At 38.1% G+C, this 20,886-nt stretch overlaps 2 protein-coding genes across 6 annotated transcripts; both read right to left on the bottom strand.

Moving 5' to 3' along the window:
• Positions 1-428: 428 nt before the first annotated feature.
• LOC103705583 (bromo-adjacent homology (BAH) domain-containing protein) lies at positions 429-11,891 on the bottom strand. Of its 5 annotated transcripts, XR_016398791.1 has the most exons (9): positions 11,496-11,891; positions 10,893-10,955; positions 9,131-9,844; positions 8,463-8,597; positions 6,343-6,426; positions 3,732-3,791; positions 3,377-3,466; positions 1,223-1,721; positions 697-835 (listed from the first exon to the last, which is right to left on the bottom strand). XR_016398791.1 is itself a non-coding variant. In XM_039115188.3 (8 exons), the coding sequence occupies exons 1-8, from the start codon at positions 11,817-11,819 to the stop codon at positions 548-550; spliced, it is 1,758 nt and encodes a 585-aa protein (XP_038971116.3). In that variant the 5' UTR covers positions 11,820-11,891; the 3' UTR covers positions 429-547. The 5 variants fall into 5 exon arrangements, 4 of the variants coding, with proteins under 4 accessions (XP_038971116.3, XP_088568886.2, XP_088568885.2 ...); XM_039115188.3 differs by lacking the exon at positions 1,223-1,721 and having other exon boundaries at positions 429-835; XM_088712759.2 differs by lacking the exon at positions 697-835 and having other exon boundaries at positions 1,146-1,721.
• A 5,185-nt stretch (positions 11,892-17,076) lies between these two features.
• LOC103705546 (uncharacterized) lies at positions 17,077-19,759 on the bottom strand. The gene is made up of 2 exons (XM_008789300.6): positions 19,297-19,759; positions 17,077-17,364 (listed from the first exon to the last, which is right to left on the bottom strand). The coding sequence occupies exons 1-2, from the start codon at positions 19,414-19,416 to the stop codon at positions 17,251-17,253; spliced, it is 234 nt and encodes a 77-aa protein (XP_008787522.1). The 5' UTR covers positions 19,417-19,759; the 3' UTR covers positions 17,077-17,250.
• Between the last annotated feature and the right edge of the window lie 1,127 nt (positions 19,760-20,886).

Below are 20,886 nucleotides of genomic sequence, written 5' to 3' on the forward strand. Positions count from 1 at the left end.
CGACCACACAGGAGGTGATGTTTGATATAAGTCTTTCAACATCTGCCAGGAGTGGGGAGAGATCGGTGCCCTGCTACCCAAACAATGATCTACGTTTTTTTTTTGGAAACTAGATGACGATTTTCTTCAAAGACAAGAAGGCACTCGGCGTTTCTTTCAGGCAAAAGGACTGCAGGGATCCAGAGGAAGATCATGGTGTCATCAAAGCACTTACTCGGCGTGCAGAACAAGGGATTACCTGCCCGCAGGCAGTTGTGCGACCATATATCACCTCAGACAGCAAGTGCAAGCCCCTGTTTCTCCACGAACATCAACATGTTTGTCTCAACGTTCTTAAGACCACAGCTTTCCATATTTCTCTAATGCGCATTGCGTGTGCCAAACTAAAACAGAACGGAGGCTGCAAATACACTTCAAAGAGAGAGAAATCACAAAACCATATTAACACATTTCTTTTCTATTTTTACAACACTTTACAGGCACTGATCCTACCGAGCACTCAACTCAAAAGAAGGGAGGAAAGAAGTAACACTGGAAATTATATACTCTATTCACGGTTTGCTGCAGATACAGCAGGATCTTCTGTCTTTGATCTGTTGAATGATTTCTGAGGTTCCAAGACAGGCATATAAGCTGCTGTGGTCTTCTGGAAAAGATCTACAGCTGGCTTCTCAGATTCTCGAGGACTCGCAAGTTGCTTCTCAACAGCCTCAAACTTGGCGGTGGCCCAGGGTGCTGTTCCCACATTTCCAACAACGCTGGGAGCGTCCATAGTCAAAGACGCGATGGCATCTCTAGCGGCATACCACATGTAACCGCAAGCGGTGCACTCCAACTGATTAATTAAGAGCAAACGTAAAAGGTTAGTGCTCATTCCTGACAAGAAAACCGGGGGAAAGAAAAAAACAACTTGAGCTAAATTGCGGTTTAGGTGCACTAACGAACAGAGATGAGAGATACTATAACATAAAGGCATATGCTGACAGAATGATCATCAAGACAATAGGATCTATGCCTGAAGGAGGAAAGTATCATATGTTAAGAGCATAATTCCAACAAACTTGAGAATAATTTAGTACTTGAACCATAAAATATTGGATGCTTATACCATCCAACATTGGATCTCTCAACCGATGCTTGTGTAATTCATTAATCTCAACTTTAATAATAGATGTTGCCCTCAGCAATCCATTCATAACAAGGAGAATATTTCGAACCTCACCTCCAAAAAACCTCCCAAATAAGATGGCGCAAGCTTTTCTTTCTTTTTTTAATTACAACATGTTCCCATTTAACTTCCAAAGAATAGACTTGACCAACAGTCATGGACTATGTCCAAGAACAGTCTCGGTGAAACTTGATCCGACGAGTTACACACTCAGAAGACATTCTGCCCCAATGGATGATATTCCTGCAACAATCTAAGAATATCATGTCTCTCTTTTTTTTTTGTTGGTACACCGGCGTCTCACTACACTCGGACGTGAGTACGCCACGAATAGTCAGAATGTAAAACACGATCTAGGCCCTGCAGAACGGGGTCAGTGCCGTCCCACAAGAAGGCTCCAGAGTGACATGCTGCAAAGGAGGCGACAGTCTGCCGCATTGTTCACCTTCCGAAATACATGTGCGACCCAAAATGAGTCGAGACCCTCCAAAACCTAGCGTACATCCCAAACTAGTGGGTAGATCTGACCTGGTATGCCCGCTCCTGATCCAATCTAAACACATAATATCACTTCAACATTATCTGGCAAAGCAATATCTTGTCTCATCTCTGCATCACTCACTCTGCCGAAAATGATACAAATTTATTGATAATTACAGTCTTGACTTGTAAACAGAACAATTTCAGCACACAAAAGCACAGTCGCTAAAATCTGAAGGAGAATAAGGTTTATTATCATACTCTGTTCATCACTCATGTTCAAAACACCAACTGTGAACCACAAGCATGCATCCTGGAGAAACTTTTCGGCACTTACATTGCCACCATGAATACAAAAGAATTAATATCAGATCTAGAGGAGCTACAATTCCTCAACCTTGGGCTTCAGGATCAACTCTTCTTGGACTATGAGTGTACTACTACAAAATTTCTAACTTTAGTATTAATTGTTTGAATCTGGAAACTCCTATATGTGTATAGTCCAGATATATTTTAGAAATTAAAATCAATGATTACTTAATAATTTACTAGCACTTTATTTTTTTAACTACATATATACTTGCTAGTTTGGGAGAAGAAGTTCAATGAGAGACTCGCTGTTTATGCATTCATTGCAAACCACATCCTGACAACACAATGCGTTGCTTCTAATATAAGGACTTGAAAACCCCCTCTCCCCGCAAAAAAATAAAAACAGGACAACCCCCCAAAGAAAACCAAAAGCCATTTTCCTCTCCCAGGTTGGCCCCCAGACATTAGTTTCAGAAGAGGTTTTGAAGAGCAATATATAGAATTAAGTGGTCTTTCCTTTAAAAAAAAAAAAGTACCATACTGTCTCAATCAAGATTCGTTGTCTCGGTACCGGATTCTGTACCAGTGCCATACTAGCATAGTGCCAGTACGGTACGGTACAATTTTTGGTATACTGAGTATCGGTATGCCACTCATACCGAATATCGGTACCGAACCAATACGATATGGTATGCCCCGTACCGTCCGATTCGGACGAGTACGGCGTACCTTGGTCTTAATGCTTATCCTATATTAAATGATGATCAACACATTAATAAGGCCAATGCATAACAGAAATCTTTACTTTCTAAAGGCTAACAATTGGTGCCTCGGTTACGAAGAACTCAGTTGAAAATTGCTATACTTTGAACAAAGTTGTGGCTGCAATAGCAAGTAATATGAGCACTAAAAGCTTGAAAGCAACTAAAAGTATTTTGTTCAATCCATAATTTCTCATTACTCAATTTAGTTCTCCTTCAGGTTTCACTAACTGATTTTCAAGATGCACTAAGCCATGTTATTAGGGGAACAATTTTATAAATTCTTTTCCAGAATGTTCCACCATAAAGGGAGCTACCACAAAAAATTGAAATGCCAACTTTTATAACATAACCATGAAAGATATAGCTGTATCTAACCATTTATTTGACACTTTTCAATCCATATAATGAAATATCTTATGTAAAATTTTCAGAATCATCAACAAAAAGAACAAATATCATTCTTTTTTTTTTTTAATTTTTTCAAAGTTTCTTATAGTTTAGATGCAAGACAAGTTTTTGATAGATAAATGTGCTAGAATAAGGATCTCTAGCTCCCCATCCAGGTAAGCAAACCACTCTGCAGTACAGATAACTGCAACAACAACAACAACAAAAGCAGAAACAAAAGCAGAAACAAAAATTATTTGCACACCTGGTATCTATCCCCATGACCTCCAGCTTGGATAATGTCAGCAATCCCTACTTTCTTCTCCGTGCATCTTGAACATCTAGCATCAGTCATCTGGTTGCACAAGCCCAACATTTGAGCATGAAATGAAGGTACGAACTTTCCTTCACAAATTTATATTTAAACAATACATATTGCTGCTGGAATTAGAAACTATCACTTGTCCTCCAGAAGTTGAACTGTACTTGCTTTCTCTTTAGATAAGTGACATTCTATAATTCACACTGGAGCAATTATCCTTTCAATATGATTTATGGTAATTCAGTTCTCATTAAGAATTTGCATGTATCAGCATATTCATGTAGATCAGCATATTCACCTGCAATTGTTTGGACTCTTCTGGTTCTGTTGTTGTTTTTTCTCCAGCAAGGAAACCATCCTGAAATGATCAAGGGGCATAGTTAAATATCAACCATATGCATGCACCATGAAAAAACAAAACTACAAACCATCTTGAAATTCTTAAGAGGCAGTCAGACAAATCATAGTCAGATATATGCACCAGGAAAAACAAACCGCAGATAAATGGAACATATATACCACACATATTTGAAATATAATAATTCCTTTTTCCCGCAATTACAAGTAATATTACTCATATCTAGCTTTTGTTCAATGACATGAATGCAATATGAATGTTATGGATGTCAGGAATGATGTTACCTATATGAGATGGTAGATCACCATGCAAATAACCAAAAGTTCTAGCGCTGATCTTTACTTGAGTAAATAAACTCAGCTTGATCCTCAAGAACTACATTGTCAACTATCGTAGTTAGAAGGTCACACTACACTACATAGCCTACTGCTCACTTATATGTGCACCCAGATACTATTTTGCTCACCTGTATAGAACCACCTTGACAATATTGCTTCTGCTATTCATATAGTGGACCGTATACCGAAACCTATCTTGAGAACAAAATCAAACATAGCACTCATGTATAAAAAACTGAAAAGGATTAATGTTTCGGGCTTTCAGCATTCAAAATATTAGTCATCCTCTTTCAGATTTCCAGTTACCAGGGGCTGGGGCGTGTTTGGACGGAAGTGATAAGCCTAAACTTAGCTTCCGCCAGACTCACCACTTCCACATGTTTGGTGAAACTGGGAACCAAACTGCTGTGCTCAAGCCTTCGCTAAACTGCTGATCTAACTTCGGCGGGTCAGGTCAGAATTAGTTCAGGAAGTGGATGCTCACACTTCTGAGCCGGGACTTCAACCAAACAACTGCCTAATTCTTAGTTTCTATTCCTCTCATGTTTTTTTAGAGAAAAGAAATAAAGAAAGAAGAGAAACAGATATCACGGAACTAATGAAGAATTTCTCAGTTTGATCAGAGATTTACTTTCTATCCATTTAGAATTGATCCAAGGTGACAATACATGCTAAAGTGTCCGGACAAGATTGCTGCCAACAGTCCTTAGCCCAACTTCTCTATCTAAAAATTCAAATATACTCTGATATACAACATCAGTGGTTTATTGCACCTTTGGATTCCCTGTGGGGTTCAATCTAAGTATTTTTATCATGATTCTATTGGAACAGCCTCAACCAAATGAATAAAATGTTATCCTTATTCCTACTTGCCCATATAAATCATTAATTCTTCATATATTTGTAATATAGATTTTTTTGACACTATTAGGATAAAACATTCTCGAGAGTGCCTGCTGGACTTCCGCACTTTCAAAAACAAGATTCGCTGTACTGGTCGGTTGCATACCGTACCGGTATCAAACCAGTACACAGTCTCGTAGCATACCAACACTTGGTATGCCTCGCCGTTTCGTACCATACCGCGTACTGACACTATAATAGGATGGCACCGATGCAGGATCCAATACCGAGATGGCGAACCTTGTTCAATAATACTTCTGTAATATTTTTCCATAAGGGCAGCAACTAGGTTAGGTTGAGGGCATACCCTAACCCAGTCCAACCTATGAATCCCTCAACCCTAACCCAACCCAACATGGTCTTGAGTTGGAATTTCTCTAACCAAAGCCAATCCAACCCTGTTATAAGCTAAATTCGGTTTGCGTTGGGTAGGCTAAGTCTGATTGGGTTAGTTGGGTTAAGTTGGATCATGCCATGTTAATTGAATAAAATGGATTAAATAAAAATTTTAAGATAGGAAAAAAGTTTGGGATATTTCTATTTAATTAATATTTATTGAATTAAGACCTCAATTGTTCATAAATTTCAATTATAAAGTTACACACAATTCAATAAGATTAAAAATACACTTATATAACTAAATAACCTATATGAAAAATACAATTATATAAATAAATAACCTATATGAAAAATACAATTATATAAATAAATAACCTATATGAAATATAAATGTCAATTATTTATTTATATGTCAGGTGCAGTTGGGTTAAGTTGGGTTGGGTTACGGTCAAGTTCGCATAGGGTTGGAAGTCAACCATAATCAAACCCTAACTGAGGTCTGGTTGGGATGTTTCAGCCCAAGCTCAACCCAAGCCTACCCAATGAGCGGGTTGGGTGGACAGGTTCGGGTTAGGCCCAACCTCAGTTGCATCCCTACTTCTTACAGCCTCCCTCAAACACAAACCTGATCGAAGCACCGGCTTTAGGCAACAAATTGTCATCCTCCAATTCCAATGGAAGTTTGTGGGCCAGGATCATAGAAAGATCATGCATTTCTTATTCTTATTACAGCCAATGGACATATCCCTCTAAAGCCCTATCCGTTATTAAAAGACCAAATAATCAGATGGTAAATATAAATTTACTGGTTACGCAATCTAACAGTTAAATGCATGTATATTTCATACACGTGTACAATAGACCATTCTACTTTGCATTGGTCCTATGAAGAGGCATGCAGATGTAGCAAACACAAAAAGAGATAATACAAAGAAACAATATTAGAAAAAATATTTGAAATGGATGCATACCTTCAGTTCATTGGGAGACATGTTCAGAATAACTGCAGGGTCCAATTCTTTATTCAGTAGGCGTCTAGCTAACATCACATTGTTCTGCATGAATATAGGGAGGAAATACCAACGACTGCTTAGCAACCCCAAATATTTTAAGTATATAAAAGTTAATTATTATAGTTCAGCAAAAGCATTAACAATGAAATCTAACATTCCGGAGTGAAGAATTATTGGTAAAACAGAAAAAGTATGGAGAAACGTATATGCTAAAATTACATAAACAGATCAAAGAAGAACAATATCTGTGGATGTGTGAAGCAAGAGCTATATCCATCTTATCATGGGATACATACATCACAAAGATCAAAAGATAATGCTACCATAATTTGATGCAAATTCACGAATCTGCAATGAAATAGAAATATAAAAAAAGATCCATATGAGCTTTAATGAAAATACATTTTTTGAAACAAGAAATTTATTTGTTGACTAAAAATTGCCACAAGATAAAGGATTCACATGTACAGCACAGTTGAATCTCCAATTTGAGCACAAATACTGAGATAATTTATATCAAGGAAGAAAACTCAGACAGGAAGCTTAGTTTTGGGGTTCAGCTGAATATTGACTCAAAGAACACTATCAATGCCAGCAAAGCCCCACTAAAAAAAGTAGCCGGCTGATGTTAGGTTGACAGTCAGTTTCATGGGTCAAACTATGAAATTACTGACTCAAAATAGCTGGGATAATGCTTGATAATTATACTTATTGTCATGCAAAGATCAACAAAGACTTTCCATATTGTTTGATATCAAAGCGCCAAATTCCAGCATCGATAGCATTAGGTCCACACCTTCTAATAGCAAGGTGATGAAGGACACAATAAGAAGCTCTAATGTCACAAGAATGACTTGGAAAACTAGGGCTGTTAACAGGTCAGCTCAGGTCTGAGTACCTCCCTACATGGTCTAGACTAACTGGGCGTGTCTAGAACTCAGCTTTTACCAAAACCCTCAACCATGAATCAGGTCAGGCTGGAGTCCCAGTAGGTAAAACCCATTATAGTTTGATACTGTACCCAACACTCAAAGGGTACAGTCTGGGTCCAATACCCAAGTGAGTACGATAGTGCATGTCCTCTGGATATTTCACTAATGACCTATTACCAAGGGTGATGAGTATTTTTACAAGAAACATAAAGGTTGTAAAACCATAAATATAATCATCAAGCCTTCATCCCAAATAACTGGGACTGGCTTTATAGATCCTCATTCACCAAAGTATAAGAACAAAACAACACATTATATATCATATAAGCTATCGAGTCTCTTCCTGTTGGCTTGAGTTCCTGCAAAACTAGTCCCAAAACTTAATGTATTAGATGGACAGCTCAGATCATGACAGGTACACTTTTGCTAGACCTGGACCCAAGACCTGGAACATGGAAGTTTTAAAGGTCTATTTTTGTATTCATGCCTAATCATTAGGATTGTAAGTCTTGACAAGGTCTAGGTCCATAATTCTTAGTGATAACCTTATGAAAAGCTGGAAATAACCATGGACTTATATGCAAGAGGAATTTTCAACAAAGCTCAATAAGATCTTGGCATAGGGGCGAAAGGTAATTAAGAAACTTCATCTTCCTCAAATGTTTTTGAAGGAAGAAAACTTACATCAAAGTCATCTGAAGGGTAAAAGGAGAAACAACTTTTTGAGAAGAACATTGTCTAACATACTGAATGGTGGTCAGAAGCTATAATTTTTGAGAGGATGAAGTTTTAATTACAAGTTCTAAACATGGGCACTAAGTCCAGATTATGAGTAAAGGACCCTGATTCACAATTAAAAATGTTAACAGCATATAATTTTCAAAAAGTAACTCCCTGTAGTATTACTTGCATGCAAGCCACATCAGTCATAAAGGAAGATTATTAGGAAAAAAACTATGAAAATTAATTTCAAACTATTACACGAGCTCTCTGAAAGCAGTTTCAGAGTTGCAAGGAGGCACAAATTATAAACATAATACAGACTGATATTTTGAATGCTGATACTCGAACATTTTATGTAAGGGCAAGATTACAAGGATAGCTATGATACAATGAAGTAAAGCTAACTGCAAACAATTATTCTACCTTGAGATTGAAATCCAACTGCCTCATTTTCTGGTTATATTTCTGGAAATCGGGACCCAGAGTTTCATGTGTAGCTCTCTCAAGGGCAGTTATTGCTGGGACAGCATCATCCGGCCAGCAAATTCTTCCAGCAGACTGCAGAAACAGTACTTGATAAATAATAAAAGAGGTAGAAAGAAATGAAAGGAGATATTATTTTGTAATTTCACTGTATCTTGTAAATATTCAAAACTTGAAATTTTATGCATAAGATCTATATTAACAAAAATAAAACCAATGTTATAACCAATCATTGTAAGCGAAACAGATAGCAAACATCATTGGTTAGACAGCTATTAAAATACTCAATTCCTGTAACTGATTACTTAAATAAAACATAAAACATAACATAGTTACTATATCATGAGGTTCCTCAATACAATCTGTAAGCTAAGGTTAACAAAAGAAAATGATTAAGAGGAGGTGACAAGATGCTAATTGCCATATTGGCCCAACAAGATTCTGGAGATGATGACCCATGGCATATTGGATTTTCTTCTAAAAATAAACCTGTGTGCTTGCTTACAAGAAAGCTAATTTTTCCCACCAGAAAGATAATCCATATGACCTTATGATATCCTGTGAAAACACAGTACGATTGGCAGGACAGGAACATATGCACCACTTACATTGTCTGCACGGTTGTTGCCAGTTGTGTTATGATCTGAAGCACCATTACCTGTCCTTTTATCCTCAGCTGATGCATCTTCTTTTGAATTGCATGCAGCTTTAATTCCTTGTAGAAGCTTATCCAACCACTTATCGCGATATGAATCACCAGTCAATGCTTTGAATTTTGCTAGGATTGCTCTATACGCTGTACAGCTTCCAGGTGTATCTGCTCTGGTCAGATAGTCAGACCTCTCAGGAGCATCTTCGGTTCTTGAGACATCGATGGGATGCATGCGTTGTTTACCAAGGTTCTTTTTACTCATTGACTGATCAGCATCATCAGCAGGAGCAACTTCAGGCTCAATATCTGGAAGATCTCCTAAACGCTCAAATGTTTTCTTAACAAGAAGATCAATTTCATGTTGTTTACTGTCTTCATAATCTTTGTCAGTTAATCTCCAGAGCTTTTTCTCAACAGTGTCATACACCTTTTGCACGATAAAACCTGGATGTTCTGACCGAAGTGGTAACTTCTTGTTTAAAGGCACGAAGTGGACAATACACTTGTGCATCACGGATTCAGCTGGAACCTCATCTAGATGGAAACTGTAGAAGAGCTCCCTGGTATCTTGTGCTTCCCAGCTCCCGCCATTTTTTCTTTCAGCTTCTTCAGGACGGTAAAACCACTGCCCGGTAACCATCATACTGCCATCTGCATCTTGAGTTATATCCTAATGCAAGAAAGAAGCATAAATAGTTTAAGACAGACAAGTAAAACAAATGAATATCAATGCCATAAAAACTTCAACCAGAAGATTCAGGGAGAAAGTGTGAGAAGGACAGGATCAAGAATTGCGTAATATAGTGCAGAAAAGCACGAAGTTAATTTTTCTACATATAATCTAGATACACAGTTCAAAATAAGGTCTTACCACAAGGTATAAGAAAGTCATGTAGATGAATATAAAAAAGCAAATGGTATAACATGCCAGATTGAACCAAAATGCTATGTACTTGACATTGGGACATACATCACACTCAAATAAACAGAAAAAGCCTTGAGTTCCTATAGCATTGCACGTCATAGCTAGTAGTCATAGCGCATAAACAGCCTAGAACTTTGTGGAGCCAAAACAAAGAGATAGATGACATGCAGAAGCAACAATGACAGCAATGAAAATGGATTATGATTGTTTTTGACAAGTTTTTTTTTTTTCTGAAACTAAATGAAACTGAGTGTTATAAAATCTATCAACTGGATCATGCATGCTGAATGATAGGACACAAATAATGCTTCTAACATCAGAAAACATCTATAATTTAGAATTTCAAATTAATGATAGGATACAAAGTAATCTCCCTCGCCCTTTCTCTCAGAAGAAGTAAGGCAATATAACTACCAGTAGATCTGAGGACTGAGGGGCTTACAACAAATAGACTCGGGGACGGTAACCTTCATATGTGCAAGTGCACATGCCTTTCGTGTTGAATAGGGAGAGGGCAAGGAGATACAGACTTGGTCCCAAGCAAATGGTGTGAAATTTGAAGTGTAATCATGGTTATGCATCGTTTCATGCTAAATAGTTCTCTTTCCACAAAATGACCAAGTTCAAAGAATCCCAAGGAAGTAATTCTAGTGTTCAAATATTTCAATTTTTTAACCAGCTCATGCAGAAAACACTTACTGTCACATTATCACATTTCATATCCAGTTCAACGAACTGTAGAAAGATCAAAACAAATGAACCCAGTCTTACAATCAGCAAACAAGAAATTCACCTTAATAATCGCAACATAGGGTTTCTGCTTCTTATCCTCTGGAGTCAGGAGTACCGGATCTTCCTACATGCAGCATCCAAAAAAAAAAAAAAAAAAAAAAATGACAATCAAACACTATTCTCCTCCATTTTCCTCTACTCCCTACAAAAAAAAAAAAAGTTGATCCCTTATGAAAATCCAAGAAGCAAAAAAGAGCAATCGTCAAACATCCATCTCCCACAGCAGATCGAGAACATCAAAATTCCAAAATACCAAAATGAGCAAACATAGCCAGAAAACAAGAAATTTCAAAAAAAAAATCAAGTCGACCCTCGAACACTACCAAATATAGCAAACAGTCTAACAAAGCTAAGAACTAAACAAGAATACTCCTCAATAATCCAACTCCCACAGCAAACGAAGAACATTAAAAACCCTAGAATACGGTAAAGAACAAAGATAGCTCAAGATACGGAAAATTTTCAAGAACAATGTAAAAATCGTAGATACTCGCAAATCCGAGCATTAAACAAGTGAAATCTTCATGAATCCAATTCCGGGAGCAAACGAAGATCACCAAGAACCCCACCATGCGACTAAGATTAAAGATGTCCAGAACCTCACCAGCTCGAACGTATTTCCGTCGTACTCGAAGGAGCAGTAGTGCCGCTTCTTCCGCTTCCCTTTGCCAGAAACCCTAAGCACCCGCCCCTTCGGCTTCGCGTCCTCCAAGGGCGGCTCCTCCTCTTTCCCGTTCCCTCCACCTCCGCCTCCGCCGCCACCGCCGCTACTGCTTCCGCCGGCGGCATCGCCGCCTCTGCTCTGCGGTTCCTTCTCCTCGTCCTCCACGCGGAGCTTCTTCCCCTTCCTCCGCTCGCCGGCGTCGTTCCTCGTCGGCTCCTCCTCGTCCTCGCTGGTCGAGACTTGCGTGAACCGCCTCTTTCCCATGGGGAACTTGTGATCGTTGCCGCGGCCGAGAGGAACTAGGGGCGCGCCAGCAGACAAGGGGGGCCGCGGCTCCTGCCTCTTATATAGCAGGCGCGTTTACAAATAGCTCTTCCGGGGGCTTGAAATTACTCAAATGGCACCACTTAAGTCGGTCATAATGTTATAGGACCAGGGAATGAGACTGGGACACTCACGGTTGGTGCAACGGCCGAAGCTCCTCTTCTCCTCTTGCCCCCTGCACTCCTGGGCCTCGAACTGGGGCCCGATCTGGGGGTGCACTGGCGGCTTCCCCGTCATCGCTCGCGTCGCGTCGTTGGAGGGTGGCGGGTCTGCTGGAAAGGATGATAGCATTTACTCGCTGGAAGGCAATGCGCCAAAAAGAACATAGGGGGAAATGCCATCGTAGTTGTACAGACCGGAATGGAAATAAACTAACCAAACGGACGAGGAGTTAGGATAACGAACCGGTAAGGAATAAAGATTGAGTTGAATTGATCTTGGTTTGAAATTTATGAGAAGATACATGTAGTCAAATTAACATGTAGCTTGATCCATTACAAATTACGATACTATTAAAAATAAGTGCAAAGATCAAAATATTAGATGGCAGAATTTCTTTTATTCTCAAAAGGTGGCGGGATATCTAACTGAAGTTTAGAATATTTTTTTAAGGAATTTATCTCTGACATTAGAGAGCTTAAACCTGCAGTAAAAAATAATGCATCACAATTATTAAGAAAACAGTAAAATGTGTTAAGAAATCGCAAGAGCAAACAAAGCCATGCACAACCATACATACACAAAGTCAACTTGGAATCATAAGAATGGGATGGCCATGACAATCGCCAAATTAGATGAAACCAATACAAAATCTACATAACAAACAAATATTAGTCTCCCATATAGAAAGATAAATGTGAAGATGAATGTATGATCTTAATGGTTGATTATATCATGGCTAACATATATTTCTCTATTTTTCTTAGAAAAATATTTATATCCTCTAAAAGTTTTATAAAGAGGTTGGAACTTTAATATCATCATGAACAGAGCCGGCCCGAGCCTTAGGCGATCGAGGCGGTCGCCTAAGGCCCCGGGCCAATGGAAGGCCCCGGGAGGTGAAGGGAGAAAAGAAATTGAGAGAGAGAGGGGGAAGTTTTTGGCACCGTGATCAAAAGGAAGCAAAGGCCCCTTTTAAAACAGAAACAGGAGCTGGCTACGAGTCTTCCCCCTTGATGGAAGGAAGGTGGAGAGTTTTCTGGCCTGCAGAGGAGCAATTTGGGAAGTTGGGGACAGTAGTTTTGTTTTGGGTGGAGGGGGAGAGAGAGAGAGAGAGAGAGAGGAGGGATTTGGTTGGCTTGATACCCGCCTGAAGCCACTCTTATTATCTTTCATCCCTTCTCTTTTTTGGTTTTGGTCTTGGTTTTCCTTCCCTCACAATACTCCTGATCCACCTGGGCCATCGGGAAGAAAGATAGGGGGATTGGAGATGGACTTCTTGGAGGGTAGAGAGAGAAAAGGAGGGAAGGGGGGGTGTTGAATGGCTGCTGTGCTGTGATGCTGCAGTAGCTGCTTCGGTGAGTAAGGGTACTCACTTTGAAAGGGAGATGGTGGGATGGGATTTTTATTAATTAGATCGGGTGAATTTTCCATAATGCCCCTACTTTCTTTTCTACAAAAGGCCTGGACAAATTCTGCTCTTGCTTTACCATAATTCTCATAATTTCTTTATCTTGACGATGAAGTACCATAGGATGATCTTTTCCTATTCTACTCTTACTTGACAGAATAAAAGTATTATTAAGCATTATCTCAGTTATTTAATCAGTTTCATGGCTCTTTTCTTAGGTTAATTACTTTTCTATATTTTCATTCAAAAATTATATTAAATTGAAAAGACTTCTTATCTATTCTTATTAGATTCGTGTATCTTTATTGGAATATTATACTTGATTACTATCTATTTTTATATCATTTTTAAAAAATATTTTATACTTATTTAAAATTTTATTATTAAAAAAAAGGCCTCATCTATTGGATTCGCCTTAGGCCCCCAAATGTATTGGGCCGCCCCTGATCATGAAAATAGCTCTTCATCATATCTAGAAAGATCTTTAGTTGTTTTCTTGTGCATTTTGACCCAAGCAATTTGATCGAATAGATTTTTTTCTCATTTTCCTCTAAAGATATTAGCATGTTGTAATTTAGTGCTTTGATGAGGCAAGGTTATCTTGACACCAAATGCCTCCTCAAAGGAAGCCAGTCAAGAAAAATGCACCTATTATTTTCTAAAATTACATAAATGTCATTGGTTCAAAAATTAATGTCATTACTCTTGTTAGCTGGAATTTTTGGAGATACAATATGAGCAATAGTATTTGACACCATCAGTGTACAACCTATAGCTCTCTCTCTCTCTCTCTGTGTGTGTGTGTGTGTGTGTGTGTGTGTGTGTGTGTGTGTGTGGCAAGAGCTGGCGAATACCCCCAAGATCTTTGGAATACAATACCAGCCTAAGTAGCACTTACAATTGAAGACTGGTGAGGAAATTGGCTATACAATATGAGAAGGAAGATTAATTGCAATACTGGCAACGCAATCTGTAAGTTGATTGCTTTCATATGGTATGCATGAAGTTTGGAAAAGCGGAAGAGATTGTGCCCAAGCTCCAATATTATGGCGATAAAGATGGCAGATAGAGTAATTAGCTCCAAATTAAAATATTATTAGATAATATTATTAAATGTACGTCATAGGATCTACAAGTTGTGCATGAATCCCAAAAGTATTTTGTGAGTGATATTGGGATACTGGGGATCAGGATCACACATATTAAATGAACTTTTAAGGGAAGGAAGGCAACAAATTCGTGATTCATATGTTTCAATTGAGGTTATTTTAACATGGACTCGTGTGCAAGGATAAGGGCTGTTCGCAGGTTCCGGTCCCTCTTAAGGGAGACTAGGAGTTCAAAAATACCTCATCGGGCGGACCAGATGTTAAAAGAATGGTCAAGAGGGACTTACTGTTACAATCCAGTCCCATAGGGATCGGTCAATAAGTTCTCCTTTAATTAATCAGTGTATCATTTGCTTTAAAGAGCGAGTTTGTCAACAAACATTTTATTGTATTACGTATATGAAGAAAATACTTAGCGACGACAAATTTTAAACTGTGGGTGAGAGGAACTGGGTTCAAATGTCAAGGCATGGGATGAAGGTCTATGTTGCCGTGATATTCTGAACTGAGGTTGGTATCCGCCCGTCGTGTGCCGAGGCCGGTAAGAACCGAAGCATGCGGAGGTCGAGCAAACTTGGATGGGTTGAAACCGAGGTCAACTTGCAAAGAAGTCTGTTTGCTAGAAAATTTTTCGCAGGAGACCCTCCGATACTTAAGTTAAAAATCTAGAGCAATGGTGGAAGGAAGAAAATATACTAAGAGGAGTATGTGTTAGCTTATTTGAGGCTCTCCAGGTCATCTTTATATATAGGGTAGGTTAGATCGATGTCTATTACATGATTTGGTGCAACATGTCACAATTGCATGATAATGGTCGGTTGCGCATTAACGACATGGTAATTGCTCCATGCGAGTAGCATGCGGCGATAATTGCGTTGATCGTGTGTTAATTGTAGCTTCGGTGTAACTATTAATCTTTATTGCACCTAGCAAAATAATACCTCGGTTCATATTAAAGTCATTCATTTCAGTCACATCTGCAGTCAAGGAGGTCGATTCGGATCGAGGTCAACATGTTCAATGTTCTCCCTATCAGTATGATTTTAAGTTCGCTGGGAAGAAAGAAAGGAACTTCTATTACACCTTGATGCCATTCTTTATACGTTATAGGCTCTACACAATGTGCACAAATCTCAAAGTATACTGCGAGTGGTATTGGAATACTTGGTGCCTTAACCATGTATATTAAATGAATTTTCAAGGAAGGCAATATAGTTGGCGGTTCATGTTAGTGTATCATGGGCTTTAAAGAACGAGTGCGGAACGGAGATTTTGTTCTGTTGCCTCCAAATATCAGAAAATTGAAGTACTTATGAGGATAAATTTGGTCTCCTCTGCAGAGTAGATTAGACGTTTCTATCACACCTCGGCGTCGCTCGTAGTTTCTTAAGAATTTAAGCTTCTTTTTTTTTTTTTTTGTGCAACGGTGGCCCATGTTAATCTAGTATGAATACAACCAACATGATGAAAAAAAAATGATGTGGCACAAATCTCAAAAATATACTGAGGGATATTAGGAGACTGTGGATCTAAACCATGCATATTAAATGAACTTTTAAGAAAAGGAAGGTAATATATATGGTTGGAGGATTTATATGCTCTAATGAATGAGTATCATATGTTTTAGAGCTTTTGGTAAAAAAAAATATTGCTTTCAGAAAAAAAGAGGGCGAAAAATATGGTAAGGAATGCCAGAAATTTTGTGCAAATGCAATCTTAGCATTAACAAAAACATAAAACAACACAACAATGAAAACAAATTCTAAGATAATCTCATCTTAAAATCTTGTCTTGCAACAATTTCTGCTGACAGCACTGCTTAAAGAACATAATGTTCAGGGTGAAGAAGCCAACATCCATCGGTACAGTAAAAACTTGTCACCCCACGTCCTTTTTTAATTCCTAACCATAAGCCAGAATAATACAAGGGGTGCTAATTTCACCGTTATAGCTATTGGAGTAACTAGATGTGGATCTCTCGGTATTCAACTTTCCAAACCAAATCGACAATGTTTCAAGTAACCTTTAAGATCCATATTCCTTCATTAAGAGAAATAAAGAGAGATCATAAAAGCAGACCTTGCCGGTAACATGTTAAAGGTCAGATAGAAAAGAAAGAAAGAAGAACAGCATTACACTGGATAATTTTTGGGTGAGTCTACTAGGGAGCCAGGAATTAATTTTCTGGAAGCAAAAGCAAACCTTCAACCATAAGTTTGGTTCAGATTATATTGTCTAGTTATCATTTGCGATTACCACCCCTAACTCTTAGGGTTCATGTCATTTTGTAACAACTCCAAGCATTCAAAAATTATTATGTTCATTAAGAAAAACATAACATGATGGCCGGACCAGCATGCCAATTCTCCCCAAAAAAAGACCTGTATGATTCTTTATTATAATATATCCCTAAGATTTCTATCTGTGCCGCGATATGAAAGACTATTTGAAGTGGCATGACATATTAAATCTTCAAAGTTGAAAAGACTAAATCATTTGTGTGCAGGCATCAAAGTCGTCATCTAGAAATTACTTAGCTTACAGGGAGCCAAAATTATCCATGATACAGCATATATTGGACTGCTACAATTTCATATACATTACAGAAGTTTACTGCAAGCATGACCAGAGAGGTCTCCTGCACTTAATAACACTAGTGTTGAACCTGGATTACTCCAAGCAGATGACGTTTCTATTTTACATCATTATATTTTGATTTCTCCTTCTCATTTTCATGTACTTCTTTGTCTTGACCAAAAATAAGCCTCTTCAGAGATAATTCCACTGATTCTATAGCCCTCTTTATCTGAAATAAATCATTTTCACAGTTAGAGCAGCATATGGAGCAAAAAAAGCCATAAAACCTAATCAATGCAGAAGACCGATCAAATAGCAATATTTCCTTGAAGAAAATGGAATATTAGGTGCTTCACAAAAGACAGAAAACTGAAACATCAAGCAGATATAAGATAGCTAAAAAAAAGAAAAGAGGAAAAAGAAACATTTGATACGATACCTATCCAATTTAGAAATGTTGAAAGAAATATGATCATCTAGAGGTATTGGGTTAGATGCCACTACATGGATAAGTCCTGGTGAGAAACTGTAGCATGAAGAGAGATTTCAGCATCCGCAAGTGAAGAAACATGTTTAAGTCACAATATGACAACAGTGTCGCAAATCCAATTTTGTGACATGAATGGCATAGCAGAGTATGAATGGAAAAATTGAATAAGGGAAAACTCTGCACAGAGAAAAGGTAGCATATCATATTACAAGAAAAAAAATTCTACAGCATGCATGTTTGGTTCATGGCAACAAGTGAATATCCTGTCTCAAGACTCAGGTGGCTCCTGAATTGATAACATAAAAGTCTAGTCAACAAGAGAAGCAAACGGAGCCTGCCACTAAAACTATGAAAAGGCAGCAGAAATCCGAATTCATTGATCTATTGCAGAGCGAGGTTCAAAAGAGGTACCATGGGAACTATATGTCAATAAACTTTAACAGATTTCCTTGATGAAAATTCTTGGTAATCTCACCTCCTTTTCACTACCAAAAAGAAAACAAAAAGAACACAACAGTAACAATAACAAAGAACAAGAGCTTTTTTCAACAATTAATGAAAATCTCATGCAGCTATTGACAACCGCATAAACTAGTAAAATAGAGAGTTGAGTGATTATCTTTATCATCCCATCTTTAAATGCTCCTTTAGCAAGAAACTCTAATGAGAGGGTACACCAAATCCGAGGCATTTAGAGCATTAAGGGCGCATTTGGTTTGCGATAGGAGCCGGAATCGGAATTAGAATCAGAATGAATTGGAATGGAAATCAAAATGGCCATATCCTTCTATGTGTTTGGTTCGTGACTGAAATTGAAATTGGAAGTGGAATGGAATTTAAATACTATGGGAGAGTGGGGATTAGGTTTTGGAGGATTGTGGCATTCTTATTTTCCTCTGGAATTAGAATGGAAATGGAACTCCTCCCAACCAAATGGCTAGAATGGGGGTCGCTCATTCCCATTTCCATTCCAAAGTTCAATTGCCCTCAAACCAAACATGCCCTTGAAGTAGTACTTTTAATGTCCCGTGTTGGTCTAAAAATAATGATCAGCTAATGCGAATTCCAACCGACCCAATTATTCTTCCCCCAACCATTTCATAAAACTGAAACCATAAAGAATCAAAAATCCTTCAAACATGAGATGTACATCCTGCGTGGTGTTCTAAATCAAACAGTCGGAAGTTACGTATTACTCTTGCAAGATGCTTCGATCGATATCAAAACAATGAAAGACAACAACTTTTATTTTGAGACTTGCATCAAAAGATCCAGGATGTTGCATTCTCCAAAACTCCAATCTTTAGTTCAAGGTGATCAAAGCTTTGATGTGGAAGCTACAGATTTTTGCAAAAACGAACCAATCAATGTCGGCAGAAAAGTTAGGGCTTTTTAATTTTTTTCATCAATTACCGCTAATTTTTTTCAATTTTAATGAAGATCGAAGTGGCAATAGTAGGATTTAGACTCTAGAGCGAGGAGGAAAACGATTAAGAAGTCATTTTGCGAATCAAAATAAAAAGAATTCCAGAAAAAAATCTTCCATAAAAAAAAAACCTCCAAGATAAAAACCTTCTAGTAACAAGAAATCAATGGATTTGATGGCATGAACACAAGAAACGACTCCAGAATTAGAGAATAAGTAAGGAAAAATGAGCAAAAAAGGCTCACGGGAGCGAGGGCATTCTCCTGGGGGCCATAATCGGCAGTGAGGAGGAAGTAGGCGGCGGTGGCCGTGGCTACCATTGTGGTCCTCCGTATCAGCTTGTCCGTCTTTGGATCCATCGCCATCGAATGTGCTCCTCTCGCTCGCTCGCTCTTTTTACTCTCTCAGCAATCGGGGCCACCGTCTCTCGATAGACTGCAAGATTAGTCTGTTGGTGAAATTATTTAAACTCCCTCGAGGAAACTTAAAGAGTCGCTAAGCGACAAGCTTTCCATAAAGTCAGCAGTGACTGTCATGTCTCTCGAGCATTTCATCGAACGGTTGCTGTTCTTCGCCAACCTACGACACTCTTCGCCCTTCCCTCTCCAGCCCGCGGCATGCGACGAGGACTGCGGCGTGCTCGGAGGATTTCGCCGCAATTTGCCGACTTTATTTTATGCGCAGCATATTGAGGAAACGTTATTTCTAGCTAGCTGGTTGAGCCCGCAAGCCATAAGCTTGATAATTGGCAGGCGATGCCCACTATAAAATTAGACATTGTTGGGAAAATTTCATTCTAGGCCACTTATTAATCCTTAAAATACTCAAAAGTACTTGATTCTCAACTTTATAAATACTCAGTGGAACTAGCCAAATACAACATACGTGGAGCTGTCAAGATAAATTATTTTATAAAACCACATTTAACATTAAGGCTGTAAATAGATCGAATTGTCTCATGATCCAATGTGATCCAATTTGCTTAGACTCGAACCGATCAACGTTGAAAGATCCGTGGAGCTGGATCGGATTCTAAAATTGAATCAATTTTATTTTTCGAGCTGGGTCTGAATTTAGTAAATTTGGATCAAATTCGGATCTGGCTCGACCCAAATTTGGAAACCCGTTAGCCCTGCGAGCGTGAATGAAACGCATGTATGTCCTGTTCATCCATAAAAAATGAACAAAAAATAAGAGTAAATAGATAAAATAAATTGCAAACATCCATTGAAGCGGGCTGGAAAGATAGTTCATTACTATCTGTAAAAATACTCTATGCTATTCTCTTGCTGCTGCCATCTCCTTTTAGCCTGATCAAGAAGCTTGTCTCTTTGTCAATGATCACTTTCAGATTATCTCTCGTCTTTGTTTTTTGAGGTACAGAAATTCTTTTACTGAATCAAAAATTCTGAATCTCTATTATTTTTCTTTCTATTAACTGTAGAGTCCCTTGCCTCGCATTTTTTTTTTGTATATAATTTTTATCTTATTAATAATGTTCGGTGGTATCTTGCCTCCCGTAAAAAAAAAGAAGATAAAATAAATAACTGAAAATTAAGTGCTAAAATGGAGAGCAAAAAATTCTAATCTTGCTGGCTTATACCACCTAGACAAGTAGATGTCTGGTACGCTAAATTTCATAATCAGAGTATTACTTGTTGATACAATTTGTTTGAAAAAAATATAGATTAATGATGTCATGTATAGTTCGCAGCTTACATAGAATTTATATCTTTTTCTGCAAAAATAGAATGTGAACATATGAAATGATTATAGTGCAAGAGACATAAATCTATCCGAAATATAGCTAAATTTTTTTAATTGAAACCGGATTA

Source organism: Phoenix dactylifera, chromosome 16, assembly GCF_051530095.1.
Source record: "Phoenix dactylifera cultivar Ajwa chromosome 16, Ajwa_hap1_PhDact_Kaust_v1.1, whole genome shotgun sequence".
NCBI lineage: Eukaryota > Viridiplantae > Streptophyta > Magnoliopsida > Arecales > Arecaceae > Phoenix > Phoenix dactylifera.